Below are 25,351 nucleotides of genomic sequence, written 5' to 3'. Positions count from 1 at the left end.
GGCGGGGCCGCGGCGGGGCGGCCGCCTCGGAGCCGCCAAGTTTGGCTGTGGCGGCAAATGGGCTTGGGCGGCTCCTCGGCGGGTGGCGCCGGTGGCCGCAGCGGTTTCTCCAGGCCCTGTTAATGTCGGGGCCAGGCCCGGGGAGGATGGCGCCCTAGAGCTCGGCCTCGCTGGGGGAGGGGCGGGAGGGGCCGGGGCGGGCACCGGCCATGTCGGAGGGGACCCGGAGTCTGCTGCAGCGCTGGGGCGCCAGTTTCCGGAGAGGCGCCGACTTCGACTCCTGGGGCCAGCTGGTGGAAGCCATAGACGAGTATCAGATGTGAGTGACTCGCGGCCGGCGCGGGCCCGACGGGCTCTCTCCGTCCGCGCCGCCGAGGCTTCCCGGGGTGGGGCCCCGCGGGCACCCGGGCTGCACCCGCCCCAGCCCGGGAGAGGCTGCCCCGGAGACCGGGGCCCGCCCTTCTGCCCCCTCCGCCCCCGCCGGGCCGGTGCCATTCAACAGGTAGCCCTTCCTTCCCGGGCGCCGGCCCCGCCGGGCTGCCCACCTCGCTCCTTCCCCCGCCTCGGGGCTGCCCCGCTCGGCGGCCAGTTTCCTTCCCTCCCCCCCCTCCGCCTCTCCCAGGTTGCCGCCCCTCCATTTCTCTTTTAGGGTCCCCGGGGAAAGACTTGGGTGTCCCCCACCCACGTTCCAGGGATGCGTGGCTCCCTGGTGCCATCCCGCGTGCGTGGGGCCGGAGGGAACTTCACTGGGGGCGACCGCGGGGAGGGGGTCCCCGCGGGAAAGAGCGAGGCCGGCGGCGCCTCACCAGCCGAAAGAAGGGTCCCCCTGCTCGCGCCCCTTCTCCACCCCTCTTTCTGGTGAGCCGTGTTTTTCCCAATTCACCTCGGTTCTGTTTCGGTTTCTGGGGCTGTTATTTGCTAGGCAGTGTGGGTCCCACCCACCCCCTCGCCCGGCTGCCTTGGGTGGAGTCCGCGCAGGATGTGAACCGAAGGGAGCAGAATGTGAATTAATGGACCCCGCTCGGGAGCCCCCCCCCCCCGCGGGTCCTTCCCCCCTTTTCCTGTGTGTCGTGCGTAGCGGCCCGGGGCGTGCGAGCGCCAGTGTCTGATCAGCCCGACCCCGATTTCTTCCCCTTTCTGGTGACCCCCACCCCCTCCAAAAAAACTCAAGGGATTTTTTTTTTTTTAAATTAAAAACAAGATATACGTACCTACAAAACCTTGCTTAGGTTCTTGCACATTTTCCTGGAAACAGCTGCCTACTAAAATGCTATTGTTTCCAAAATGTTGCCATTAATTACTTCTTGAGTTAAAGCAAGTTATTGTTCGAGGCTTTCACGAATATGGAAGAAACCATGTGTGAGTAAAAAAAAAATCTTGTCCTCCCCCCCCCCCCAGTGTCTTCTGGGAAGGTTACACGAGTGGTACTTGAAGGATCTAAATTCTTTGTCCATTCTCTACAGTAGTTGTTTGTTTTTATCTAACCCTTAAGATAATTTAAGTGTGTAGGTGTTCTCTGCCCCATCTTACTGACTTTGAATATGGCCCCAAAACCAACCCTGCTCTGGGCCGTTTTGCCCTGCGTAGAAATGGCTGTCATTGGATTGGCAATTTCACTTGCTGTCACTGGCTCTTGTAACTACTCAGTGAGCGTATTCTCACTTTACAAATTGAGGGAACAAAAGCTCAGGTTAAACAGATTACCCAGGGTCACAAAACTATACCACTGAAATCTGAGAGTTGTTTTTTTTTTTTTTTTAGTTCACATCCTGTCTGCTCTTCTACATAGTGCTTAAGACACTTCATTTAAGATGCATTGTGTGTGTGAATTGGAGAAATTTGATGTCCTTCATTTCCAAAGAGCATGTCTTTCCATGGGGTAGCCAGTTAGACAGTGAGCCCCTGTGTGTACTCGTTCTGTGTGTGAACCGTGCCCTGAAACACAACGCTGCCTCTCGCTTGTGATGTGGTGGGACTTGGCAGCTGCTGGCGTTTAGCCGCGGACCTGACAATGGCAAGTGAAGAATACCATGTCCAATTCCAATCACAAAGGAAAAAGGAGTGTGCCAGCTGCTCAGCTAGAACTAAGTAATAGGCACATGCTAGTCTGTTGTTGGACCTCGATGCTAACTTTTGAACTTCATCATTCAGGGTCCTCACATTTTGAAAACTGTCAGTGTCACATCTGACCAGAAATGTGTAATGACTGGCTTAAGTTTTGTAAACATGCAGGTTACATATAAAATGAGGTTGAATTTAAAATGCACATATTCAAACATGAAGGCAGATTGTCTTTTTTTTACTTGAGATATCTGGGAGGAAATTCTGCAGAAAAGACCATTTGGGAGCTACTAAGGGATGTCAGAAAGAATGAACAGGGTTTAGTCACTGGATATTGAGAGTGAAGAAGGAGGAAGAGTCTAGGATAACCAGCATTCCTAGAGGGGCAGGCAGCCATGTCTTTATGGCCATACAACGTATAGGATTGAGTTGATGGGAGGGGAGACCTGTGGCAGAAATGGGCATGTCTGGTATTATCATAAAGTAAGATACTGTAGCTTAAACAATTTCATCATCCGACAAGCGAGTGCTAGGGATATAAAGACCATGAAGATTTGATTTCCCCCATCCAAGCACTGATTGTCTAATAGGAGGATTTTAGAGTTAATCAGGTATTGCTATTACAGAAGTATGAAAAGAGTAAGTGCTTCCACATCCATTCCTTGCTGTTTCTCTGGAACACTTCCCCACCCGTTATCTGCGTAGGTCACTTGGTCACCTCCTTCAGATCTTTGTTCAAATATCTTCTCAATGAGCCACTCTTTGGCAACCCTATTTGAAATGGCAATGCCTGCCTTCCAGCCCCACCCCCACTACTCAGTCTTGCACATCCTACCACACCAGTCCTGCTTAGTTTTTTTCCATAGTATTTATCACCATCTAACGTACAATATATTTTATATATTCGTCTGGCACATTGTCTGTCTTCCGCACTTGAATGTAAGCTCTTTGAGGGCAGGGTATCTGCCCTGTGTCCAGGGTATATGCTTAGTGTCCAGAGTAGTCTAGGCTATCACTGAGTAATTGTTTATTTAGATGTATAATTACTGTATTCTCTTGAGTTGGTGGATTCAGTAGTATGCTATGGGAACATTAAGAGTTGGTGCCAAAAGCCTTTTGGAAGATTTAAACAAATTATGGCAAAAGTAAAATTTCTACCCAAAATAAACATGGTCAATAAGCACAACCCCATTGAGCGGGCCACCCTTTCAGCAGCCTGGGGCTATGTGACCCCTAACTGATGACAGAGTGGAATAGAGTCTTGCTCGCAATCACACACGTTTCCCAGGATCAGTCCTGAGCTATTAATCAAGCATGTGGATGCTCAATAAATAGTTGTTAAGTGAAGGGATGACTTTGAAGACTGAACAGTACCTGCTGTTCATCGTCCTTACGATGCCTTCTATCAGTGCAACTCAGATGTAGTCCACAGATCTGTGCTGGTCCCCAACAAGATAAAGGAATTGAGATTTAAGATTTAGAAACTGTATAGCAGTCTGACATCTGTACCATAGATTTTGTTGTATTTTATTAAAATATTAGTCTGGAACAGATTGGGGAAAAAGAACTAGTCCTTCACTATAGATGCTTTGAGAAGCACTGGTTTCTGTCACGAATTGCTGTCAGTTGATTACTTGTTCATGTGTTTAAAGTACATTTAAGACCCCCCCTTGAGAATAATTCTGTGTTATCTATTGGTAGCATTGTAAGGTGAGATTATTCTCCAGGGAAGAATATTTGCTCATCTGATATCGCAAGGGTGTGGATTTTCCCTCAGTGGACACAGTCATGTCTCACTTTGTCTTCCAATGGCGTGATCAGTTATGGATTTAAGAAATCTTTTTTGGCCCAGGTTTTTAAAAAAGTTTTTAAAAATAACTTTAGGGTATAATTTACATACCATGAATTCACCCGTTTTACATATGCAATTGAATGAATTTGTAGGAAATTTACCAAGTTGGGTAGCCATCACTACAATCAAATTTTCATACGTTTCCATCACCATGAAACGATCCCTTGGGCCTGTGTGCAGTCACTTCATATTCCCACTCAAGCCCCAGGCAATCGCTAATCTATGTTCTCTTTCTAAAGATTTGTCTCTTCTAGACATTTCGTGTAAATCGAATCATGTAATCTGTGATCTTGGTGGCTTCTCTGATTTAACATAATATTTTTGAGGTTCATCCATGTATCACTACTTCATTCTTCTTTATGGCCAAATAACATTCCACTGAGTGGATAGACACCTTGGTGTTTACTCATTCATCAGTGGATGGGCACGGTGAGTGGTCACTTCGGAGCTGTTACCCTTAATGCTGATGCTGTAAACATTCAGGAACAGGTTTTTTGTGTGAACATGTGCTTTCAATTGCTTTGGGAACATACCTAGAATTTCAGAATTGCTGGGTTATGTGGTAACTTTATGTTTAACTTTTTATAAGGAATTGCCAAACTGATTTCCACAGTGACTCTACCGTTTTACAATCCTACCAGCAATATGGGAGGGTTCCAGTTTTTCCCCATTCTTGCTTAACACCTGTTGTTTTTTTTCTCTCTTTTAAAAAATTATACCCTTCCTAGTGGGCATGACGTGATGTCTCATTATGGTTCCGATCCATATTTCCCTGGTGACTAATGATAGGATATTCATGTGCTTATTGACCATTTTTATATCTTCTTTGGAGAAATGTCTCTTCAAGTCCTTTGCCAGTTTTTAAATTGAATCATTTGTCTTTTTTATTGTTTAGTTAAGGGTCATTCCTTTGGGTTTTGCTGTCTCAGAAATTGCTTTGGATATTTACTGTTGAGGTATACTAGTAATGCTTCTCCGTCCCTGCAAATTCATCAAGGCCTAGCCTCTATTTTTTAATTTTGATGATAATTGGGCATACAGTGATTTTCATGTCTGATTAATGAGCTTTTCTTTATTTTCCATGAAAAATGGTTTCCAAAGTTTAATTTGATTGGGTATTATCCCTTCGGCGTGGCTGTCATTTGGACTAATCTTATCAGCAAATTAATGACAGTCCGACAAAGTGTGTCTGGTTGGTGCCGCTACTGGTGCTCCCTGGACATGTTTAAGCAGAATCTGGGCAGCTGCTTGTGGGCTTGTTACAGAAGAAGTTTGTGCATCCTAAAGAAAGTTGGGTGAGATGCCCTTTGGGATCCTTTCCAGCTCTCAGATTATGTTTTTACTGCCTAGAGCTGAAATTTGTTCCAGCAAAATGGTATGAGAAGTATATCTTATTTTCATTGTCATTGTAGAAAGAGTTTGATTCTAAAGGAAACGTAGACTTGTACTTTGAAAATAGAACACGGTAATATGGTACTTCACTGTCGGGTTTTTAAAAGGTTGAAATGGTTTCACCCTGTTGCACTCGAGAGTGTTTGCTTTCCTTCAATTCTAAAGGAAAATTTCTTTTTTCTTGTTACAGATTAGCAAGACATCTACAAAAAGAGGCCCAGGCTCAACACAATAATTCTGAATTCACAGAAGAACAAAAGGTACCATGAAATAATTGCCAGATATGTCAAGTTCCAAATGAAAAGGGTTCTGTCTTTCGATTTCATTCGGCAAAAAAACAACAAAAACTGTCATTCTTAAGTACAAAGAATGATACTGATTATGCTTTGCTAAACATGAAGTGATCACGTAGAGATACCACATGATTTACCACTTAATGTCTTTACTTAGCTATTTAGACTTGAACTTTAGTGACGATCATCCACACTTTGTTTGGGGGCGGGGAGTCCAGAGACTGGAGTTTGATGATAAGTAATTGCATCCCACCTCAATTCATATCTTTAACTCAGTTTGACTTATTGTCTACCTCCTCTCAAAATAAACCCCCGCCCCCCCAAAAAAGAAAGTCATCACTGAAAAAAATAAGTCAAGAATTTGGCATAAGACTGTCAGCAAAATAAATGCATAAAATTGCAGAATGTTTCAATGGTGCTCTTTCTCCTTGAATTAAAATTTTAATGTGTCAGGTTATTCCTTGTACTGTTAGAGATGATGAAATATGGGATACTTTAAGATGCTTTGCTTTAAAAAGTGAGAAGAAATGAGAAGGAAAAATTCCCATTTTTCCCTGGCTCAGAGTACCTAATGTAAAATCAAACTTTAATCTTGTAGATAATGAAAAAATATTGTGTCTGTTTTTCCCTCATCTCTTAAGAAAACACATGGTGAAAACTGGTGACTTGATTCACTTTAATTCTTTTTTTGTGCAAGAGTGGCAGTGATTTTCTTTGCAGACTTTTTAAGTAAGCTGAAACAAATTTATTTTGGTCCTTAAGCTCATATTCATTTGACTGTTATTTATAGGAGTTTGGAAAAGAAGAAAGAAAAAAAAAAAATACCCAAAGATATGGGTTAGCCATATTTCTTACGTAGTTAGTATATTTGCATTTTAAAAATATTTAGGATCTCCATTATCTAATGTACTTTTTTGTGTTGAAAAAGAAAACAACACAATGCTACAAACAAAAGCGTATTGTTCTCTTTCCTTAGTAATTACTAATACCCACAGTAGATTTAGGACATTTAGGATTTGAGCCCTGGAAAATAATTACCATAGAGGAAATTATTGGTTTGCTTAAGGAAAGGAACAAAGATAGATGTTTTATCACTTCTGTGAAGTGTGTTATGAATATAGAAACAATGAAAGCTTACAGAATTAAATAAAGCTTAATGACCCACATACTTTAATCACTTATTTGCCTTTACTTACTCATATGTTTTGTCTCCCACATCTGTTTCTTAGGTATAAACCTATGAGCCACATGACCTGAAATATAAAGTGATTTGACCGAAAACCTTTAAATTTAAAAAAATGCCATTAAGAAATGATCTTTGTCATGTGATAATGATTAGACTAATAAGAAAAAATTAACTTTTTCTTAATTTTTAGAAACTCTCTAAGGCGGAAGCCGGTGCTCGATGATCCTGTTTGTTTATTCCTTGTTTATGGCTGTTCCTCAGTAGCCACCTGTTTCTTTTTTAGCTGACACAGACCCACACATCTTATACTTGACAGGGCCCAGGAGGCCCTACAACCTGGAGGGAGGAGCCTGAGATCTGGAGTCGGAAGACTTGGTCCTAAATACTAGCTCTCTCTGGGCCTTAATTTCCTTATGTAGGAAATGAGGGGTTAAAAATAAGAAGATGAAAAAAGAAATGAAGGATGAGATAATCCTAAATGATCATAAAATCCCTGAATCCTCTATACCTCCTCCTTTCATGAAGGCCTGATTTCTGAGGTATTTATTATTTACAATACCTGCCTGGGAGGCATCTGTGGCTGTGTTGTGCCCACCTGCCTGCCTTTTCCTGGGGCTTGGAGAAGGACCCCCAAGTCACTCTGTACTGCATTGTTAATATATGGCAAGTCATATCCACTTACAAATTCAAATTTACTTACAAATGGAGGTGAGACATTCACAGCAGGTCAAAAAACTCTTAATGACATATAGACCTTATTTAAATGTCACATAAGGAAAAAGTTGCTAAGTGATTAGAAAACTAAAATTTCCCAGACATGCTCTGGAGAACATTGGCTCTGAAAAATTAATAGATGTGGGTGGGGGGGGAGTGCTGGGTGGAGGGGAGCAAAGGGGAAAAAATTGGAACTATTGTAACAATATAATAAATAAAATATACTTAAAAAATTAATAGATGTTACTTGAATAGTTTAGGACTTCTCAGGGCTTTTAATATGCTAACGTGCATGTTGAATTCTTTTCGTTTTTTATAGTTTATTTTGTTGTTATTTATTTTATTTTTGTATGTTGAATTTTTAAAGAGTTTGGGTAATGGAGTGTTGCGTGAAGTTGTGGAACGGGGACACTGAGGCAATACCAGCAGGCAGAATTGAGTGATCAACAACGGAGGGAGGGCTGTAGCTCGCTTAGGCTATCAGCAAAGACTTTTTATTGAGTTACAAACATTACTAAAAATAGAATCAAGAAAAAAAGAAAAGCTTACGTGCCTAACATACATTCTTCCCTCGGAATGAGGGTAAACGTTAATCTGCAAAGTTACAAAGCAAAGCAGTAAACCATAGGGGTCCATTCCACAAGGTATGTTATCACTTGGGAAAGGAGACTCTGTTCTTCTTGCTTCTTTGTTCTCAGAGGCTTGTGATCCGGCCACCAGGAGCTGTGTGCAGCTGCTGGCCTCCCGTGCGAGTCAAGGCCAGACGAGTCACAAGGCACCTGGACGTTGGGGCTTGTGTGCAAGCCCCCAGGTGCATTCCTTCTTGATTTCCCCTTCAATGGAGTATTTCTTAAATTCGTTTGCTTTTGGGAGTCCCCCTCCTCCCTTTATGGAGTGTTTCATTGGATCTGCTGTTCTGAAGGACAGTGTTAATGGGAAATTCTGAAACCAACTGTTAGGTCTGCAAACTTAATCGAATGCTAGAGCTGGCACATAAGCCAAAGTAGGAGAAACTTGATTGTATTTTCCTCAAAAGAGGAAAACAGAGAATGTTCCTTACATTATTCCAAGCAAAATTATTCTTTATGTTTTCTATTTTGAATTATATTTTTATGCTTTTACTCTTTTCACTGTTTTGGTAGGAGTGAGAAATTTGAGAATTATGGCAATCATTAGTAGCTTGTGGGACTTTGAAAGGAGATTTTTAAAAAACCAACCATATTTTTAAAATACTTTATGAAGCATGTTGCTGTCTAGCTCACAGTAAACTTTAAAAAAAATACTTGATGAATAAATGCTTCTTTATTAATCTTAGGTTATTGACATTTCTTCGTATACAATGTGATTATTTTAAGATAAGAGAAACCCTAATTTTTGAGAGAATAGCTTATATACATCTTCACAATATTTATATTAAGTCTAAAGGACAAAAGCAGAACTGCTGATCTCTCTAAACTTTACTAATTGGTGCTAAAAAGTATGCATGGGTTGTTTTTCCAAACTGATGTAGAAAGTTTCAGAGGCAGAAGATGGGCCCTTGGAGCTTAGTGGAGGGAAAGGGAAAGGGAACCTGCCCGAGGGGAAGGAGAGGGGGCAGGAAAGACGCTCGCCTCTCCCCCCGCAGGGAGAGCCAGGCTGGGTCCTGCATCCTGACTTGGGGATTTTCTGTTCATAATGTTCTCAGGCTCCAAATGGGATTCCTTTTTGCTCCTCCCTCCTGATTAGTTTACTCAGCTTGCAATTCACAATAGTTTTGTCACACTAACAACTGGGTTTAGTAGCCAACGACTAGCTGCCAAAGCTTCCATTCCATTAAATTCCCGACTTCAGTGTAGTTGAATTTCCCATGGAAGTTTCTGGGTGGAATAGAACGTGATGCCTCACGATGCTTAGAAAGTCTCTCCGTTTTGAATCCGGTTTGGTGGTGATGACAATTCGAGCACTCTATGCTTGTTTTTCTGTTTTAACGGTCTCCCCTTTCTGCTGCTTCCCTGTCTCTTCCCCCCTTTCCTGCTCCCCCCGCCCCTGAGCTAGAGGGTAGAGCACTGGCTGACTGGATGCTTAAGTCTGAAAACCTAAGTCTGGGTTGAAACTGTTCTTCTTCAACTATGCGTGTTTTTAAAACCTATTTAAATTGATGTAAAACTAATTTAGTTCTTTAATTGTCTGATTTTTAGCGCCTCTTTTTTTTTAAGTGGTCTTACTGAGTTGTCAATTTCCCTAGGCAGGACAAAGTAAAATAGCCAGTATTCTGCAAATGAGAACATTTTCCATTTCTGTGCCATATTAAGCATGAGCAATTAATTTGAATGAAGTGCTGAGAATTTAAATCTTTCTAAGATTAAGCTTCCCTTACCTTCAGTACTTAGTCTTGGTGTGCAGGAGGTAATAATTGTACTTAGATTGTACTCTGGTATGAGTGACCTTGTGCTTCTCAATCATTTTCTAAGAAAGGTGAAACACAGTAGCAAACACTCGATTTTGACATCAGTAAATGCTATATGTTTTAAAAGTCATTGCTACATCTGAACATGATAGTGTCTCTCTCCTTTTTAATACTGGTGTTGGGTGTGGTCCCTCAAAATAGTTGTGAATAATGCCTGTTGGTATTTTGCCATAGTTCAGTAGATTGCGTACAAAAAAGCTTTTGCTTCTGCTTAACTTGAAGAAATGTTTTATTTTAAAACAGGTTATTAGTGGACTCATAGTTGTTAAACTACATTTTATTTTAAGTTAAAAGTATCAAATCAAATGGATTTCATAGTAAAGAAGGAAAAGAAGTTAACTAATATTTTTTAAAGTTTATTGGTATATCTCACTTAATACAAAGACAAAATCCTTTTTAAAAACCATTTTTGAAAGAATATAAGAAGTGTGGCCAAATGGTACTAAAATGAATGTATCGCTTTGTTATATATTGATTCTGTACAGAAAGAAATCACATCTAGAACAAGTTACTTAACCTCTCTTCCATTTTCACATCTATAAAATGATTGTATTTAACTGATGGAATTCTAGTGAGGATCCAATGAATTCATGTTTGTACATCTCTAAAGAGAGCCTGTCACTTAGTAAGTGCTCGGTAGTTGTTAGTCATTACTCTTACTATATTATTATGTTTAGCTTTAAAATTATTTATTGTTTGCAGAGTTGAGTGGTGTATTTGAATAACAGTGGTTTGGAGGATATTAGATTTTATGTAGAAAAGACTCACTGATTCCTATGTTTGAGAGGGTAAATGAATCTGAGTATCTTGAATCCTTTTGCACTTAATATATTTAAATGGAATCTTGAAATGTAAATTTTCCGAATAAAATAGGGTATTTCCTAAACTTTTGGGGGGGGATTAAAAGGAATTTTTAAATTGTGGAGATAATTAAATATTGTTTCTGTGCTGTAGCCAAGTGTCGCTGTGGTTTGCTTTGTGAGTTGCTCTGCCTGCTTTTTATGGTCCATGTAGTCATTGCCCACCAGCCTAGGTGCTGGGAGCAGGACGGTGTTTATTACCCGTCTCTGCTCCTCATTATCTTGCAGAGAAAACTGATGAAAGAGAAAACCACCAAATCCAGCTCACGAAGTCATCAATATGTTTAGGAACACGTGTCATTTGTTTTCAGAGTGCCTCCTTGTGAGGCCTTGCAGATACTGTGCGAAGGTACTGCCTTGTCACGGTCTGGATCAGTTCCTAAGAAAAACTAAGAGATGTCTTTTTTTTGGAAGAACTTGAAAGTCTCGATGGACATAATTCAGCTGCCTGCTCTACAGATATGTCTTCCAAGTATCCTCCTTTCCCTGTCCACCCCAGGCATTCATGGTCTTGTTCGTTACCATTTACCTGGACAGTTGAAATAACCTGACTGATCTTACCTTTGGTCTTTTACCTCTTCTACTTTAACCTAGTGATACTGTTGTCAGAACAATCTGAAACAGCGAATCTGGTAGCCTAGTCATTCTGTGTACTTTACTGCTAAAGTAGTAACAGATTCCTCAGCTAGTCCTTGAAAGTCCCCTTCAGAATGACCCCTGTCCCCAACACACACACACTTCATATTTTAAACCTGTATTTAGTATGGGACAACTGAACCAAGACAATCTTCTAAACTTTTTAGTTTTCAAAATCCTGCCAGTCACTGGAGATTGATTCCCAACACATTGTCTTGTCCTGTTTCTTAAGAACATACAATGGCTTACTTTGCTGACTCTTACGGAATCAAGGGTCTCTTCTTTACAGGACAGTGATTCTGTACATGTCTATCTTTCGTAGCAGAACCTTAGCTTATTAAAGGCAAGGACTATGCCCTGTCACTTCTATCCATTTTATAGCTCACATGATATAACACAGATCTGACTGTGAAACTTGCCACCGGTTATTACAAGTGTTAATTTTGCTTAGTATTGCCTATGTGTTTCATTAAGTCAGTCCTGATTGGACTTGGTCAAAATTAAATGATACCATTATGCTAACTTTCAGGTATTTTAAATCTTTCGGTGAAATTCAGGCTTTATGTAGAAGAAACGGCAGAGCTTGTGGGGGAAGATGTTAGAAGTCCTTTCCATTGTCCTTTAAACTGTATCGTCAAGCCATCATCAAAGTCAACCTGATTTAAAATTGGTTGTGACGCATTAGGTCAGGAGAAAATGTATGGCCACCTTCTTGCCTTTATCCAGCCATTTGCTTCCTGTTTCTCTTCTTTAAAATCTGCAAGATGCTAAAAAGAAATAAAATTTATTTTTAAAAATATATACTTCCTTTATCAATAAAAATGAACTTGATGATTGTGACAACTAACAGTTATATTTGGTACTTACAGCTTTTTCTTTTTCCTGCAGAAAACCATAGGTAAAATTGCAACATGCTTGGAGTTACGAAGCGCAGCTTTACAGGTAAATAGGGCTTTTTCCCTCTGGTATGAGGAAGTCACCAGCTGTAGGGCTGCAGAACGAAGGAACAGGCATTATCATGAGCTGTTCTGATGAAACATCAGGCGTCCCTGCTAAAAGCGGTGCTGTCTCAGAGGGTTTTATACCCATAGGGACTCATGGGTTCAGCTCACTGAAAGATTTAGTTCATATTTTATAAACTAGAAATAAAAGATATGGCTTTAATTTTTCTTCTGTTATTATTAGTCTGAATGTTCCCAAAATACAACAACAAACAAAAATTAGCTTCTGACTTTTAATTTTCTACTTTGAAAGCAGGGAGTAGATTCATTTATTTTGCCTACTTTTTGACTGTTGAGTTCTTGCCACTGAAAGAACATAGGGATAAGGAAATCTTCACAGTAAAGAGATGTAATGTGCATATTTTAAATTTAGTCCACACAGTCTCAAGAAGAATTTAAACTGGAGGACCTGAAGAAGCTAGAGCCAAGTAAGTTTTATTTTATATGTTTCTGTGGGACTCCTTTCAGAAAATATTTATTGAGCTATTACAGTTTAGCACAAATGCTTGTTTATTTCTGTTACTGTCTAGTCCTGGGTGATGTTTAATGCTTTTATAAGAAGAAACGCTGTGCCCGTTGTCATCCGCCCAGTGCCACCAGCCCCTGGTTCTCAGCCCAAGGTCGCCGCTCGTTTACTGTCCGCCTGTGGATTTGCCTGCTGGGGACACTGCCCAGCCACGGAGCCAGACAATACGCCGTCTTCTGCGACTGGCTGTTATTTTAAGAAAAGCACTTTGGTGGCTTTAATGGTTATATAATGTTTCTAATGAAAATTATAATGATAATCATAATTAGCATTTTGGCTCCATATTAGGTCACTCTTTTCATTAGGGTTTTTGTTTGTTATTCAGCTTTTCTCCAAATAAAATTTTAAAATTGAATAGATATGTAGGATGACTATAAACTATTTATCCTTAGTTATTTATTACCTCTTCCTATAAACACGTCCAATTATTTCTCCTGTTGCATCAACGGATCTTTCATTGGTGATGATGGTTTCCATTTTTTAGGGTAGCAGCTACCTACCAAGCACTCAGATAAACCCGCTCAGTTGCGATTTGTTAACTGACACTTGCCCATACCTTACAGCTTTTAAAGGCCAGACCTGGGTTCTGACCAGGGTTCTCCGGGACCCCAAAGCATGTGTTTCTCCCACCACATCTGTGCTGGTGCAGTGTTGGCGTCAGTCCTAAATATCATAGCTCTCCCGTTCAGGCTCCTGGGAGGTTATTGAGGCGAAGTGGAAGGGTGGACCAAACTCTGCCTTAGGCTTCTAGTCCTTATATTTTTGTTCATTTTTATTTTTTTTTTAAGATCAGGAGTGAGAATGCAAGGGAAAGGTAGCATGCTTTATTGAGATCCATTCTCTTACATTTTGAATTTAGATAGATTTCTCCCATCTTTGTATTTACTGTAATCTTTTTAGAGGATTTTAATTTGCAGTTGATTGCCTTCATCATTGTGTATGTCGTGTCTCAGGAGGATATGCTCTGTAATTTTGATTTTATTAAAGCTAGGCGCTTATGACTTAATTATTTTATCAGAATTAATCATTTTCTACTAACTGGTATTTGATATATTTCAGGTTAAGTGTACTTAGTCAAACTTACCTCTGCCTCTTTCAAGACTGTAAGAAAAAGAAAGTTAGTGATCGACTGTACCTTTCAGTATGTGGGACTTGGTTGGTTTATTTTGCTAATGTATTTTCCCTTCAAGGTTTTTAAAATCTCTTGATAATCCTGTTTGAAATACACAGAAGCTAAGATCTTGAGAGTACTAGCCATTTATTTTCTTACGTTAATCCTTAGTAATATCAATATATCAGGTTTCAAATCTGCCGCTTCCGCCCGGCTTACCCGACTTGAGCTACGCAGTCCGTTCTGTTCCTTGAACAAGCCAGGCTGGTCCCTGCCTCGGGGCCTTCGTGGTTGCCCCGTCCTGCGCTCTCACACTTGGGGAGCCCTGGCCCGGAGCTGCGTACAGAGCGTTCTCTCCCCCGGGGTGTGGCTCACGTGGCTCCTGCCGGTTTCCTTTTGGAAGGCCTAACCCGTCCACCTTAGCTGAAGTTCTCTCCTGCTCCGGTACATGGGCTGCCCGTTCGCGACCTTTGTGACGCCCCGCGCGGGCTCACGCTGCCTCGCTGATCTGTGGCCCGTTTATTTTCTGCCTCTCCTCCCTGGCGTCTTAAACCCGTATGTGAGGTCGGGAACCCCCCGTCGTGATCGCGGCCATATTTTCAGCACCTGGAACTTTATGTATGTGTGTGCATATATGTAATAACCTTTACCATAGATGATAATTAGCATTATATATCTATATAATAAATGTGTGTATATAATAAACTTTATATGTGAGAGTTCCAGCCAGATTTACCAAACTTTACGAGTTTTATGGCGTTGAGGGGAAATTTAATCAGGACATAGAGTAAGACATGCTCATGCGCCTTTGATTGGTCATCTTTGATGTCCAGGAAGGAGGCATTATTTGTCTCTAGTTCCTGTGTCTCACCTGGGACATTGTACATCGAAGAAGTACTTTGGAGTTTGTTTTCCACAAGGGCTTTGAGACTGGACATTATACTCTCCTCAGAGATCTGACAGTATTCTGAAATTATTGGTACCTGGAACATACTTTGGATATTTCATTTTGCTGAGACTGTAAGTCAGTGGACAAATGCATGGCAAGATTGGCAATTTTAAAAAATTATTAATATGCAAAGTAAAATTGATTAAAAATAGTCATTTGTGGTAAAATTGTAAATTTTGGTTTGTAGAAGAATTCATGTCTTTTCCTCTCTCTCTCTATTCTAGTCCTAAAGAATATTCTTACATATAATAAAGAATTCCCATTTGACGTTCAGCCTGTCCCCTTAAGGTAAAATAAATACGTACCAGTATTTGTTTTCTTATTTTACATCTGTTTTTGTCAACATTGTTAATACCAACATCTCACTGGGACCTGAGTAGCTGTGAGGCTTCGCTCGTACACCCGAGTTTTGTCACTCACTAGCTTTCTGTCCTTTTGCATATAGAAGAATTTTAGCACCTGGTGAAGAAGAGAATTTGGAATTTGAAGAGGATGAAGAAGAGGGCGGTGCTGGAGCAGGGTCTCCTGATTCCTTTCCTGCTAGAGTTCCCGGTGGGTATCACTTGTTTAAAAATACACAGAACTTAATCCCGGGTCAGGTGTCTGGAGCTTATTTTGGTGCTTGGTAGCGGGGAGGGAACCCTCTGCAGAGCCCGCGTTGGTCTGCAGCAAGCGTGCGCAGCCGTGTTACTGGCAGGAGCTATTTTAGAAGTGCAGTCTGAAAGTCTCTTGTGTCGGGGTCCCCAGACCACCCTCAGGTTTGGTGACTCGCTGGGAGGGCTCAGCATATAGTTGTACGCACAGCTCTAACTTATTCCAGTGAGAAAAATGCAAGGACAGAACCAGCAAAGGGAACAGCTGCACAGGCGGGAAGCCAGGTGCAAGCTGCCGGGAACCCTCCAGGAGGCTCGCTTGTGCGCACTCCCTCCAGCCACAGATTGTAACAACACGTGTGGAAGCACGTTAGAGACTCGGTCCCCAGAACTGTTATTGGGGGCTGAGCGCATGGCCACCCTCTGCCTAGCAGTGGCCAGAATTCCAGACCCCAGAGGAAAGCAGACGCTCAGCATAAACCCTGTTTGCACAGACGGTTTAGGCCTAGTGACTGTTACTGTTCTTATCAGGGGAGGGTGGGAACTGGCCCGAAATCCAGGTTCCCAGACACTAGCCAAGGGCGGACCTTGCAAGCAGGCTTTTCTAACAAGTAGCAACCTCATCCTGGGGGAGTGGATACTGAGCAAATGCCCTTTTTTACCCATCTCGTTTTGGAAAAGCGAATAACGAGGCCCCCTTTTGTAATTATAGACGGTCTCGGTGGGGCTCTTCCCTCCCTGGAAATAAGCTGGGGCAGGCCTCTCCCCGGGGCTGTTTCACTCTGTTCTGTTCTTACCAGTGTAGTTTCCATCTGTGTAAACCTCTTCACTTTAGGAAGTAGAGCGGTATGCTGTCATGTTTATGTATTTTAAAATAGACTCTTGAGGCTTTGCAGTACAGTTAAATACAGTCTGTGTCTCATCCGGGTAACCTTCTGGATAATAAAAGTGTGGTACCATCTTTGGGAGGAGGCATTGTGGAGCACCAACCACAGATACTTGGGCTTGAGTCCAGGCTCTTACAGCTACAACTTAAGTGACTTTGCGCCCGTTTCTTAAACCGCTCTGAACCTCAGTTTATCTATCAAATGGGATTATGATAGCGCCTGTCACACACTGAATGGCAGTGGTGGTGAAAGGTCATCACCATCACCTCTCAGTGCAGGATAACGAGGCCTGCGCCGTCGGGTCTTCGGGAACGTCACGGGTACTGCACGTAGCAGCGGCCCGTGTTTCTTTGGTACGGGGCATCATTTGCAGTATCCTTTGCTTTATGAAGAAAGGGGTGTATTTTCTTGCTTCTGTCATACATGCAGGAAATCTTAATTGCAAGGTCAGCCCTTGGCTGAGATTGTGAAATTATCTCGCTGTTTTACTAATTGCTATTCCCTTTTCAAACCCCATATTGTAACTGCTGTAGGTTCTAGTCTACCTTGTACTTCTGTTTTGTAAGATTAAGCTTTTTTTTTTTTCTCTCTGTGAGAACAAGTGCAGCTGAATAGACTTTTGTATTCTGGCGTAGCATTGCGACATTTCATTGCTGAAATACAGAAAACTTACTGAACCCTTCAATTCCCTGCTTTCTTTCTCCTAAAAGTAAGAAAAAATACATAGAGTTTAACGAGTTACATTTAGTATGGGATCATATTGTCCAGGGCCTACAAATGTTATCAAGAAGTAACTTGTGAAGTTACATTAATTGAAATCATCATTGAAATAGCAAGATGATGTTTAACTTTTAACTTACTTGCAAAGCAGGGAAAAAGTCTTCTCCCTGTTTCCCTGAGAGAACCCAAGGATTCAGTGATACCGAGGCTGCATTCTGCGGCGGGATGGTCGTAGTCATTGTTGTGACTTTTTATTTGTCACCTTTGTCTGCATGTGATTTTTAGAATTGTAGGTTTCTCAGGATCACATACACATAGAAAATTCACCGTTCTTATTATGCGTTTCAACAGATGCACACAGCTGTGTCATTGTCACCACCGTGAGGCTCATGAGCAATGGTGTATGGGAGTGGCATGACCCAGAGCAGTTTTTCCCATTTAAAGTTAAAAATGACTTTTTAGCCAACCTTTCCTGAAAAGACAAGAAAGATACCGAGGCTTAGCTGTCTTAATACTTACCTCTTTCTTTCCTTTTCAAATTTTCAAAAAATCATAAAGCAAACATTTAATAAATACATCTCTGTTAAATAACTGGCTTATGCCAAAATGGGGTTTTTCTGAAGGTAGGCTTGGCAGATTTTATTTAAATAAAGGATATAAATTTATAACTTATTATGTATGACCTAAAAATTTATTGACAGTGTTAAATATTAAAGCAACTAAAATCATAAACCAGAGCAATAGGAATTAAAAAATAGCCCATGACACAATTTTCAAGATTTAAAAATTATTTTTTTCCTGACTCACATGATCTCTTGGTCTCTTATATAGGTTTAAATATGCATAAACATACACTTAAAGTGATATTAGTGGGAGGATCACTGTGTAAATTATGTATTATAATTGTCTTAACAACTATACTGTATACCTGAAACAAATATAAAGTAATATTGAATGTCAACTGTAATTTAAATATTAAATTTTTTAAAAAGATGATGTTCACTGCTATGCCTCAAGACCGGTTCTGAATTTTGTGTGAAAGAAGGTCCAGATAGTCATAGGGGGCAGTTTCAATTTCTTATATAATGTGAGCAAAATAAGACATTGCCTCTGCCCTGGCAGGTGTGGCTCAGTGGGTTGAGCACCAGCCTGGGAACTGACAAGTCACCGGTTCAATTCCCAGTCAGGGCACAGGCCTGCATTGCAGGCCAGGTCCTCTGTTGAGGGCATGGGAGAGGCAACCGATGGATATTTCTCTCTCACATCGATGTTTCTCTCCCTCTCTCCTTCCTTCCCCTCTCTGAAAAATAAATAAAATCTTAAAATAAAAAAAAAAAGACATCACCTCATTTCATCTGCAGATTAAATTCACTTTTGCTTATCTCTTAAGTTCAACTCAGAATTAAGTATTTGTACAGAAACAACCAAGCGCAGGTTTCATGTTAAAGAGATGAATTTATTCTTTATGTCTCGTTTTTAAAAACTGGCTGGTTACGAAGTCGGTTAAGGGGAAAGCTCTGTCTTCTCTGTGTTGTTAAACTATTTATTCTGAAACTACCGGTGGAGCTCACTTTTATTGCTGTTGCTCTGTTGCCAGGTACTTTATTACCAAGGTTGCCATCAGAACCAGGAATGACGTTACTCACTATCAGAATTGAGAAAATCGGTCTGAAAGATGCCGGGCAGTGCATTGATCCTTATATCACAGTTAGTGTAAAGGGTAAATAACTTGTCTACCTGTTTTTCCTCTAGTGACTCTTATATTGTTGCTTCTCATTGGGGTGGGGGCGGGGCGGGCAGGGCTCCTGTGCCTTACAGCTCGTTTTCATTCATTCTACAATGAGGCCAAATCTCTGAGAAGATGTCACCGTTCCTTCTCTGGACATTTCTGAGAGATTGACTGGAAACATTTCCTTCTGATGACTTACATTCACATTTGCTTCTGAGTTCTTCTTTGTCTATTTATTCTTAAAACCGCATGAAGGGTGCTGCCTAAGACACACACACGGTCTTCAAACAGAGATACCCTTCAGAAAACAGGTTTTAAGAAAAACGTCCCCACCTCCCAAGGCTGTGCGGCTTTCTTTGCAAAGCTGTTCTCCTAGCCTCCGCTCGAGGCCCTCCTCCTTCCCAGGAGAGGCTCAGACCCCCAAGAGCCCTGCCCAAGTGGGTGAGAGCCAGGACTTCGATGAGTCGTGAGTGGAATCAGGGAAACAGAACATTTCCATCAACACCCACACCCCGAACACAGTCCTGTGGGACAGGAAAGTGGTGGATTTCTTAGCAAGAGATGTTACCAAGGTTATTAAGCATGATTTTTCTTAGGATTGGTTTTTTTCTGTTGTTCAATGTGGCCAACCACGTATTCCTAGAAAAGCAACATCATCTGTCTGATTTAAAATAAACCACAGCCGTTGAATTCTTTCATTGCCTTCACCAAGCATTTTATACAGAACTTTACTGTGAAGAGCTCAGTGGTCTTTGAAAAATAATTATTGGGAAATAATAATTACTGGGTGATTGAGGATGAAGTTGTCATACTGTTATTCAGAAATGACAGCACAGTTAATCCAGTCCAAAGTTAATCTGCAGCTTGAGGCAAATCAAAGACACAGGCATGGACTGGAATTAAATGCAGGCACCTTTCACCAATAACAGAGACAAAGTCAGACTGTGGGCTCATTAGGACAGACTCAGAGGAGAAGGAGTTTGTCCCCGGAAGACTTACATGGAGAGGTGACGATCCACAGCACTAATGCTGTGCTCCTTTGTCTTCTGACGTGACCGGTTATCAAATCCACGGTCACTGGAAAGGACTTATACCCTGCATTGTTTTATAGGCCATTTGCAAAGCCGCATATCTCACTCAGGTATATACACTGTAACACAAGTGCATGTCAGGAGGACGTGATAGGTATTATGCTCTCTTGTTAAAATATTTACTCTGAAATTATCGCTGCAGCTAATGGCATACACGTTGAACTGAAATATGTTTTTTGTGTAAGTATCTTTAGGGACTGAAATAATTAAATGTACTAAATCGTTTTAAGTCCCCTAAGAGGGGTCTGTTGAGTAGCACATAAACGCTGAGGAGCCATTAAGCGAGCCCCTGTTGAATTTGATTCAATTAGGTGATTCTCAGCTCCAGGAAATTAAAACCACCCACCACACATCGTATACCATCTGGTTGCTGTAAATCAGATTGTTACAGCAGATATAACAGCATCGGGGTAACGTGCGTAAAAAGGCACTCACGTACGGAGAGGTCGTTGGCAGCTGTCACGCCCGTTGCTTGGTCCTCTGGCTTGGGCCCAGCAGGGAAGTTCGATGATGGCACACTGACAGGCCCTCCCATGCCCAGCACTTGATCAAGAGTGGAAGACGGGGGTAGGGGCCCCACTGTGGAATATGCCTCACGTTCCAAATGTTTATTGCACACAGAACTATAGTGGCCTCATCTCTGAGAAAGATACAAGGTTCTCTTCACCTCTTAACTATAAGGATCAAATTTTGTTACCTCCGAGCTTGCTTTTGTACCCAGCCATGGCAAGGATTCCTCCTCCAGCCCGTGAGGTCCCCCACCTCTCCTCAGCTCCCTTCACACCCCTCTGGAAACCACCAGGCGTTGGGGGTCTGCCCCCGACTTCCGCCAAGCCTCCTTAGGAGCCGTAGGCCCCGTGGTTCGTTTGTCGTTTTTGAGTCTGTGTTTGAACACTGCTAAGCAGAAACTTTTTTCCTCCCCAGACCTGAACGGCATAGATTTAACGCCTGTGCAAGATACTCCTGTGGCCTCAAGGAAAGAAGATACGTATGTTCATTTTAATGTGGACATTGAGCTCCAGAAGCATGTTGAAAAATTAACCAAAGGTTCGTAATTGTAAATAATTGGCTTCCTGTGGTCAGAGGACCCATCTTCCTCCTGCCTGTGTGCCTGGTGGGCCGAGCAGCCTCGGGAAAAGGAGATGTCACGTAGTGTTTGTCGGTTTGAATGAGACGTGTGTTTATTTAGATGTGGGAATTAGGAATCGTGCCGTCTAGTGGTATAATAACTTACATAATCAAATATTCTTCGTTTGCAAAATATTACCATCTTTAACCACAAAACGGAAGGAAAGCCCTACTCGGACTAAAGAGCTGAAGGAAGCAGGGCTCCCTGAAGGTTAGGTCTCTGGTAGTTGAAAGAAACTGTTTTCTTTCCCAGCTGAATGTGTGGGGCAGAAAGGTCCTATGATTTGCAGTTAGTTGTCAGGAGGATGGCAAAGGACAAAAGCACACTTTCAGCAGGTGAAGACGCTTCTCCAAGGCACACGGTTCTTAGGATGAAATGCGTCCCCGTCGCTGCTGCCCGCCGGGGACGACCGTGTTCTCTGCAGATGGGCCGGAGGGCCCTTAGCCTGAGGCCCGGCTGCAGTTCTGGTGCTGCAGTCCCGCCGGAGCGCTGTGCACGGTACACAGGGCCTTCTGAACAGTCGCGCACCCTCTACAGCAGCTGGCCTTCCCTTTCTCACAGCCGGTGCTGCCGTCCCTCTCCGAAAAGGCTCGTGCGCGTGAGCGGCAGGCGTGCCCGGCGCTTCCCTAGTTAGAGCCGGGCGCTGGGCCCCACTGCACACCGCCTGACGCACACCGGAGTTTGAGAATCGCTGTCTTAGAAGAGTGTAAATACAGCACATGCTTCAGAAACAATGCTCAAGGAATTTCAGTACGAAGTATGCCTTTTGCATAAAAATATTAAAACCTTTTTCCCGTTTAACTCCATTGCTTTGGGAAGTGTTTCTGATATGAGGGTAGGAGGTGTGTTTCATGGGCTGGGTTCTTGTGTTTCTACTTCACTGAGCTGTGTTCTCGATGACGCCATTCATTTTCTCCAGCTTTGAATTCTTTATGTACAGTCACTGTAGCTCGTGGTGATATTAATGCGGAGGATACACTTCATGTTTACAAGCATTTCAGCTAATCTTCGGAGGCTATTCTCATTTGACATTTTGTTCTTCATCCAGTCTAGCTCAAGAGGTTGGGCTGCACTTTGTGGAAATGTCACTCCATTGAGATATGGAAGAGTCTGGAGTGACAGGCACAGGCATAGCATCAGACTGTCTGACAAAGGTTACTTTGTAAAATTATACCAGTCGTTGCTTGTGCGTGTGCTCCTGCGGACCACAGGAAACGGACTGACCAAAATGGTGCTAACGTGGCTTGTTTTAACTCCGTAGGTGCAGCTATCTTCTTTGAATTCAAACACTACAAGCCTAAAAAGAGATTTACCAGTACCAAGTGTTTCGCCTTCATGGAGATGGATGAGATTAAGCCTGGGCCCATTGTAATAGAACTGTAAGTGATGCACGTATGGAATTAGTACTAACTGAGTGGTGACTAGTGTTTCTTAGCATGGAATAGACCGCTGGAATAGATCAATTATCAAAGTATTTTAAACAGTGGCTTTTCTATTGTGGTTACAGATACAAGAAACCCACTGACTTTAAAAGAAAGAAATTGCAATTATTGACCAAGAAACCACTTTATCTTCATCTACATCAAACTTTGCACAAGGAATGTCCCTGACATGAGTAACCTGGAACTTCTGTGAATTTGCCCACTCACTAGAAACCGTCATAGCTCGTGTAGCGTATTCACCCTTCAGACAGGAAGCAAGCCATGCCTCTAGCGGGAGGCCAGCGAGCGCCCCCTGCAAAGCCATGGCACAGAGCGCCACGTCCCGCACGTCACCGACGTGGCAGACTCCTCTGGATACGGGCTTACTGTGGGCTTGGGAACATGATTTTACTTTTCTATTGATTGTGCAATCAATAGTCTCTTTTCTAATTGACCACTGCTCTGCCCTGCTTCCTGGAACAGCACCGTTGTGGGTGGAATATACTCGTCTTCAAACTTCTTACAGCAATAAGAATGTACTAGAGTTTACACGTCGGATCACCTTTGCTCCACTATGCTCCTTGGTTTTCTGAGTTAAGGTCGAACTTTGGGCCAATGTGGGTAGGGTAGTAAGAAACTGCTCTGGTAGTGTTGGGCCAATGACGCCGTCCAAGAAGAAAATTTCTAGGCTGCTCCTCAGAGCTGGCCTGAAGTGCCCCCGATCTCATCCTTTTCCTGCTTAGAGTGTGCCTTGGCCAGATCAGTCCCCACATGGGAGTGTTCCCAGGTTGTAGCTGTGATTTTTCCAGATGACCAGGTTGTGTTTCTGAAAGTGCGCTTATTTTTAGTCATGTTGATTCACTGTTCTTTTACATCACGTTGTTATTCTTCCCAATAGTGATTCTAGGGTTCCTGTGGAACCATCTCAGAATAATACATGTTTTTTAGATGGGCTCATTAATGTCTCTTCAGTCATGTAATCTAAAACTAATTTGAGTCAGATACGAAAGAGATACTGCAGGAATAACTGCTGTTTTTCTGACAACTGATTGTGAAACCTGAAAACCTGCAGACCTCTTCTTAGAGCGATGAGTATGCAAAATTGGGAGATCCTCTATTTTTTTTACATTGGTAGATAGGACTGCCATGTATTCCCTATTTAGATGTATCAACATTCATCCACAGGGAAACATGCAGGGCAGTAGCTCCTTATAATTGGACTATTCACATTATTTTGGACCTAATGGGGCATGAGGAAGACTTGCGCAGTGCATAGCGCGTGGCTCTTTGGTGCCCAGAACGGTAAGACCTGGGGTGGGCTCTCTGCAGCTTAGCTGTGGAGCCTACGTATGGAATAGTCACTGCTTTCAGTGACCAGTGCTACTGCAAGGGGTCTGCCGTGCCAGTCCTGGCCCAGCTTCCACCCAGTGTAGCAGCCCATCACACTGTTGGGTATGAGCGCTTGGTAAACAAGTGGCCACAATTAAGTTGTTTGAGCCCTCACACTTCAGGAATCTGGTCTTTCCTTCCAGTTGTCTGTTAGGTCAGTTCTGTTTATGAAGATGGGTGTCAGCAACCTGATGAGCCTGAAAGAATTCTTCACCAGATTTAGTCTTGTCTCTCATCTTGATTAGATTAACTCCAAAGTGACTGGGTCCACAACAGCTGGCGGGGTGAGGAATTGCCTTAAATAACTGTTGTTCACTCAACTCTTAGACTGTGAGCTGTCAGCCTCCCAGACTGTAAGCTCCTCAAGGGGCAAGAACCACATATTCTCCGTGTCATGGAAATTCTCTAAGGTGCTTGGCAGCACTCCGTACCCTGTGGAGTACTCGGTACCTTTCGTCTGATGTTGCTGACAAGACCTGACAAATTCCTCAAAAAACCTATTAAAATGTAGCAAAACTGATACATTGTTTTCTCTTTTCTCATAGACCATAGGACATGAGTATCAAAGTGATCATTGATCTGGAGCATCTGCTATTGTTCACATAAGTGTGGTTTATATGAACTACACATGCCTTTCTTCCGTATTAAAGAAGCTTAAACTGAACACTGTGTGAGTAGCTTAGCTTTAATTCAGCCTGGAATGAAATGACAAAATGAGTGCTTGTCTTCAAGCAGTAGGCAGACTCCTCCTCATCCCACACATTATTTAAATTTACTTTCAAATGAACAAAAAGTCAGCCGGTGAACAGTAGCCACAACTGAACTGCTCAGTTTCCCAACATCGATCCTCTACCACTTGCTGGCTTTTCAGTAGTGTAAGGTAGAGGATCAATACCAAAAAAAGCTGACGGGGCAAAAGAAGACTCCAAGCTTTGATTGATTTCAAAATAGATTTAATTTACCTTTCCCACTTGATCATCTTCCTAGCTGGTATAATCTATATTTAAATGCTATTTAAAATTAGAAATTATATTAACTTAATCATTTTGTGCCCTAAAGTGATTGAAATATTCAAAAGCTGTATTTGTGACTTAATCTCATTTTACATGGCTAAAATCACTTCTGCTATTAACTATGGAGGTTTCCTCTTAAATTTCTTTTATTCTTGACATTAAATGGGAGAACCTATTGATGGAATTCTTTTGAAGATACATTACTTCTGAATTTTGAAAGTTATCTTCTTTCAAAGGTCCTTAACTTTCTAACGTGTATATTAGTGGGAGATTTTGTCACAATGAAGTTTTGCTTTTTTGAATAGGGTATTTTTAGTGGATTAAATATGTCCTGGTGTAGGTAATATTACAT

The 25,351-nt window shown here is 42.1% G+C and overlaps 1 protein-coding gene across 1 annotated transcript; it reads left to right on the top strand.

Annotated features, from left to right (window-relative positions):
* Positions 1-22: 22 nt before the first annotated feature.
* Positions 23-23,640, top strand: AIDA (axin interactor, dorsalization associated). The gene is made up of 10 exons (XM_090263398.1): positions 23-319; positions 5,496-5,565; positions 12,329-12,382; positions 12,815-12,869; positions 15,252-15,315; positions 15,473-15,579; positions 18,825-18,947; positions 20,972-21,094; positions 22,438-22,555; positions 22,684-23,640. The coding sequence occupies exons 1-10, from the start codon at positions 210-212 to the stop codon at positions 22,784-22,786; spliced, it is 927 nt and encodes a 308-aa protein (XP_090119524.1). The 5' UTR covers positions 23-209; the 3' UTR covers positions 22,787-23,640.
* The last annotated feature ends 1,711 nt before the right edge of the window (positions 23,641-25,351 follow it).

The sequence above is a fragment of the Furipterus horrens genome, unplaced genomic scaffold, assembly GCF_987537825.1.
Source record: "Furipterus horrens unplaced genomic scaffold, mFurHor1.1.pri manual_scaffold_15, whole genome shotgun sequence".
Lineage (NCBI taxonomy): Eukaryota > Metazoa > Chordata > Mammalia > Chiroptera > Furipteridae > Furipterus > Furipterus horrens.
Note: the sequence above shows the minus strand (reverse complement) of the source record. Positions and strands in the feature narration are given on the sequence as shown.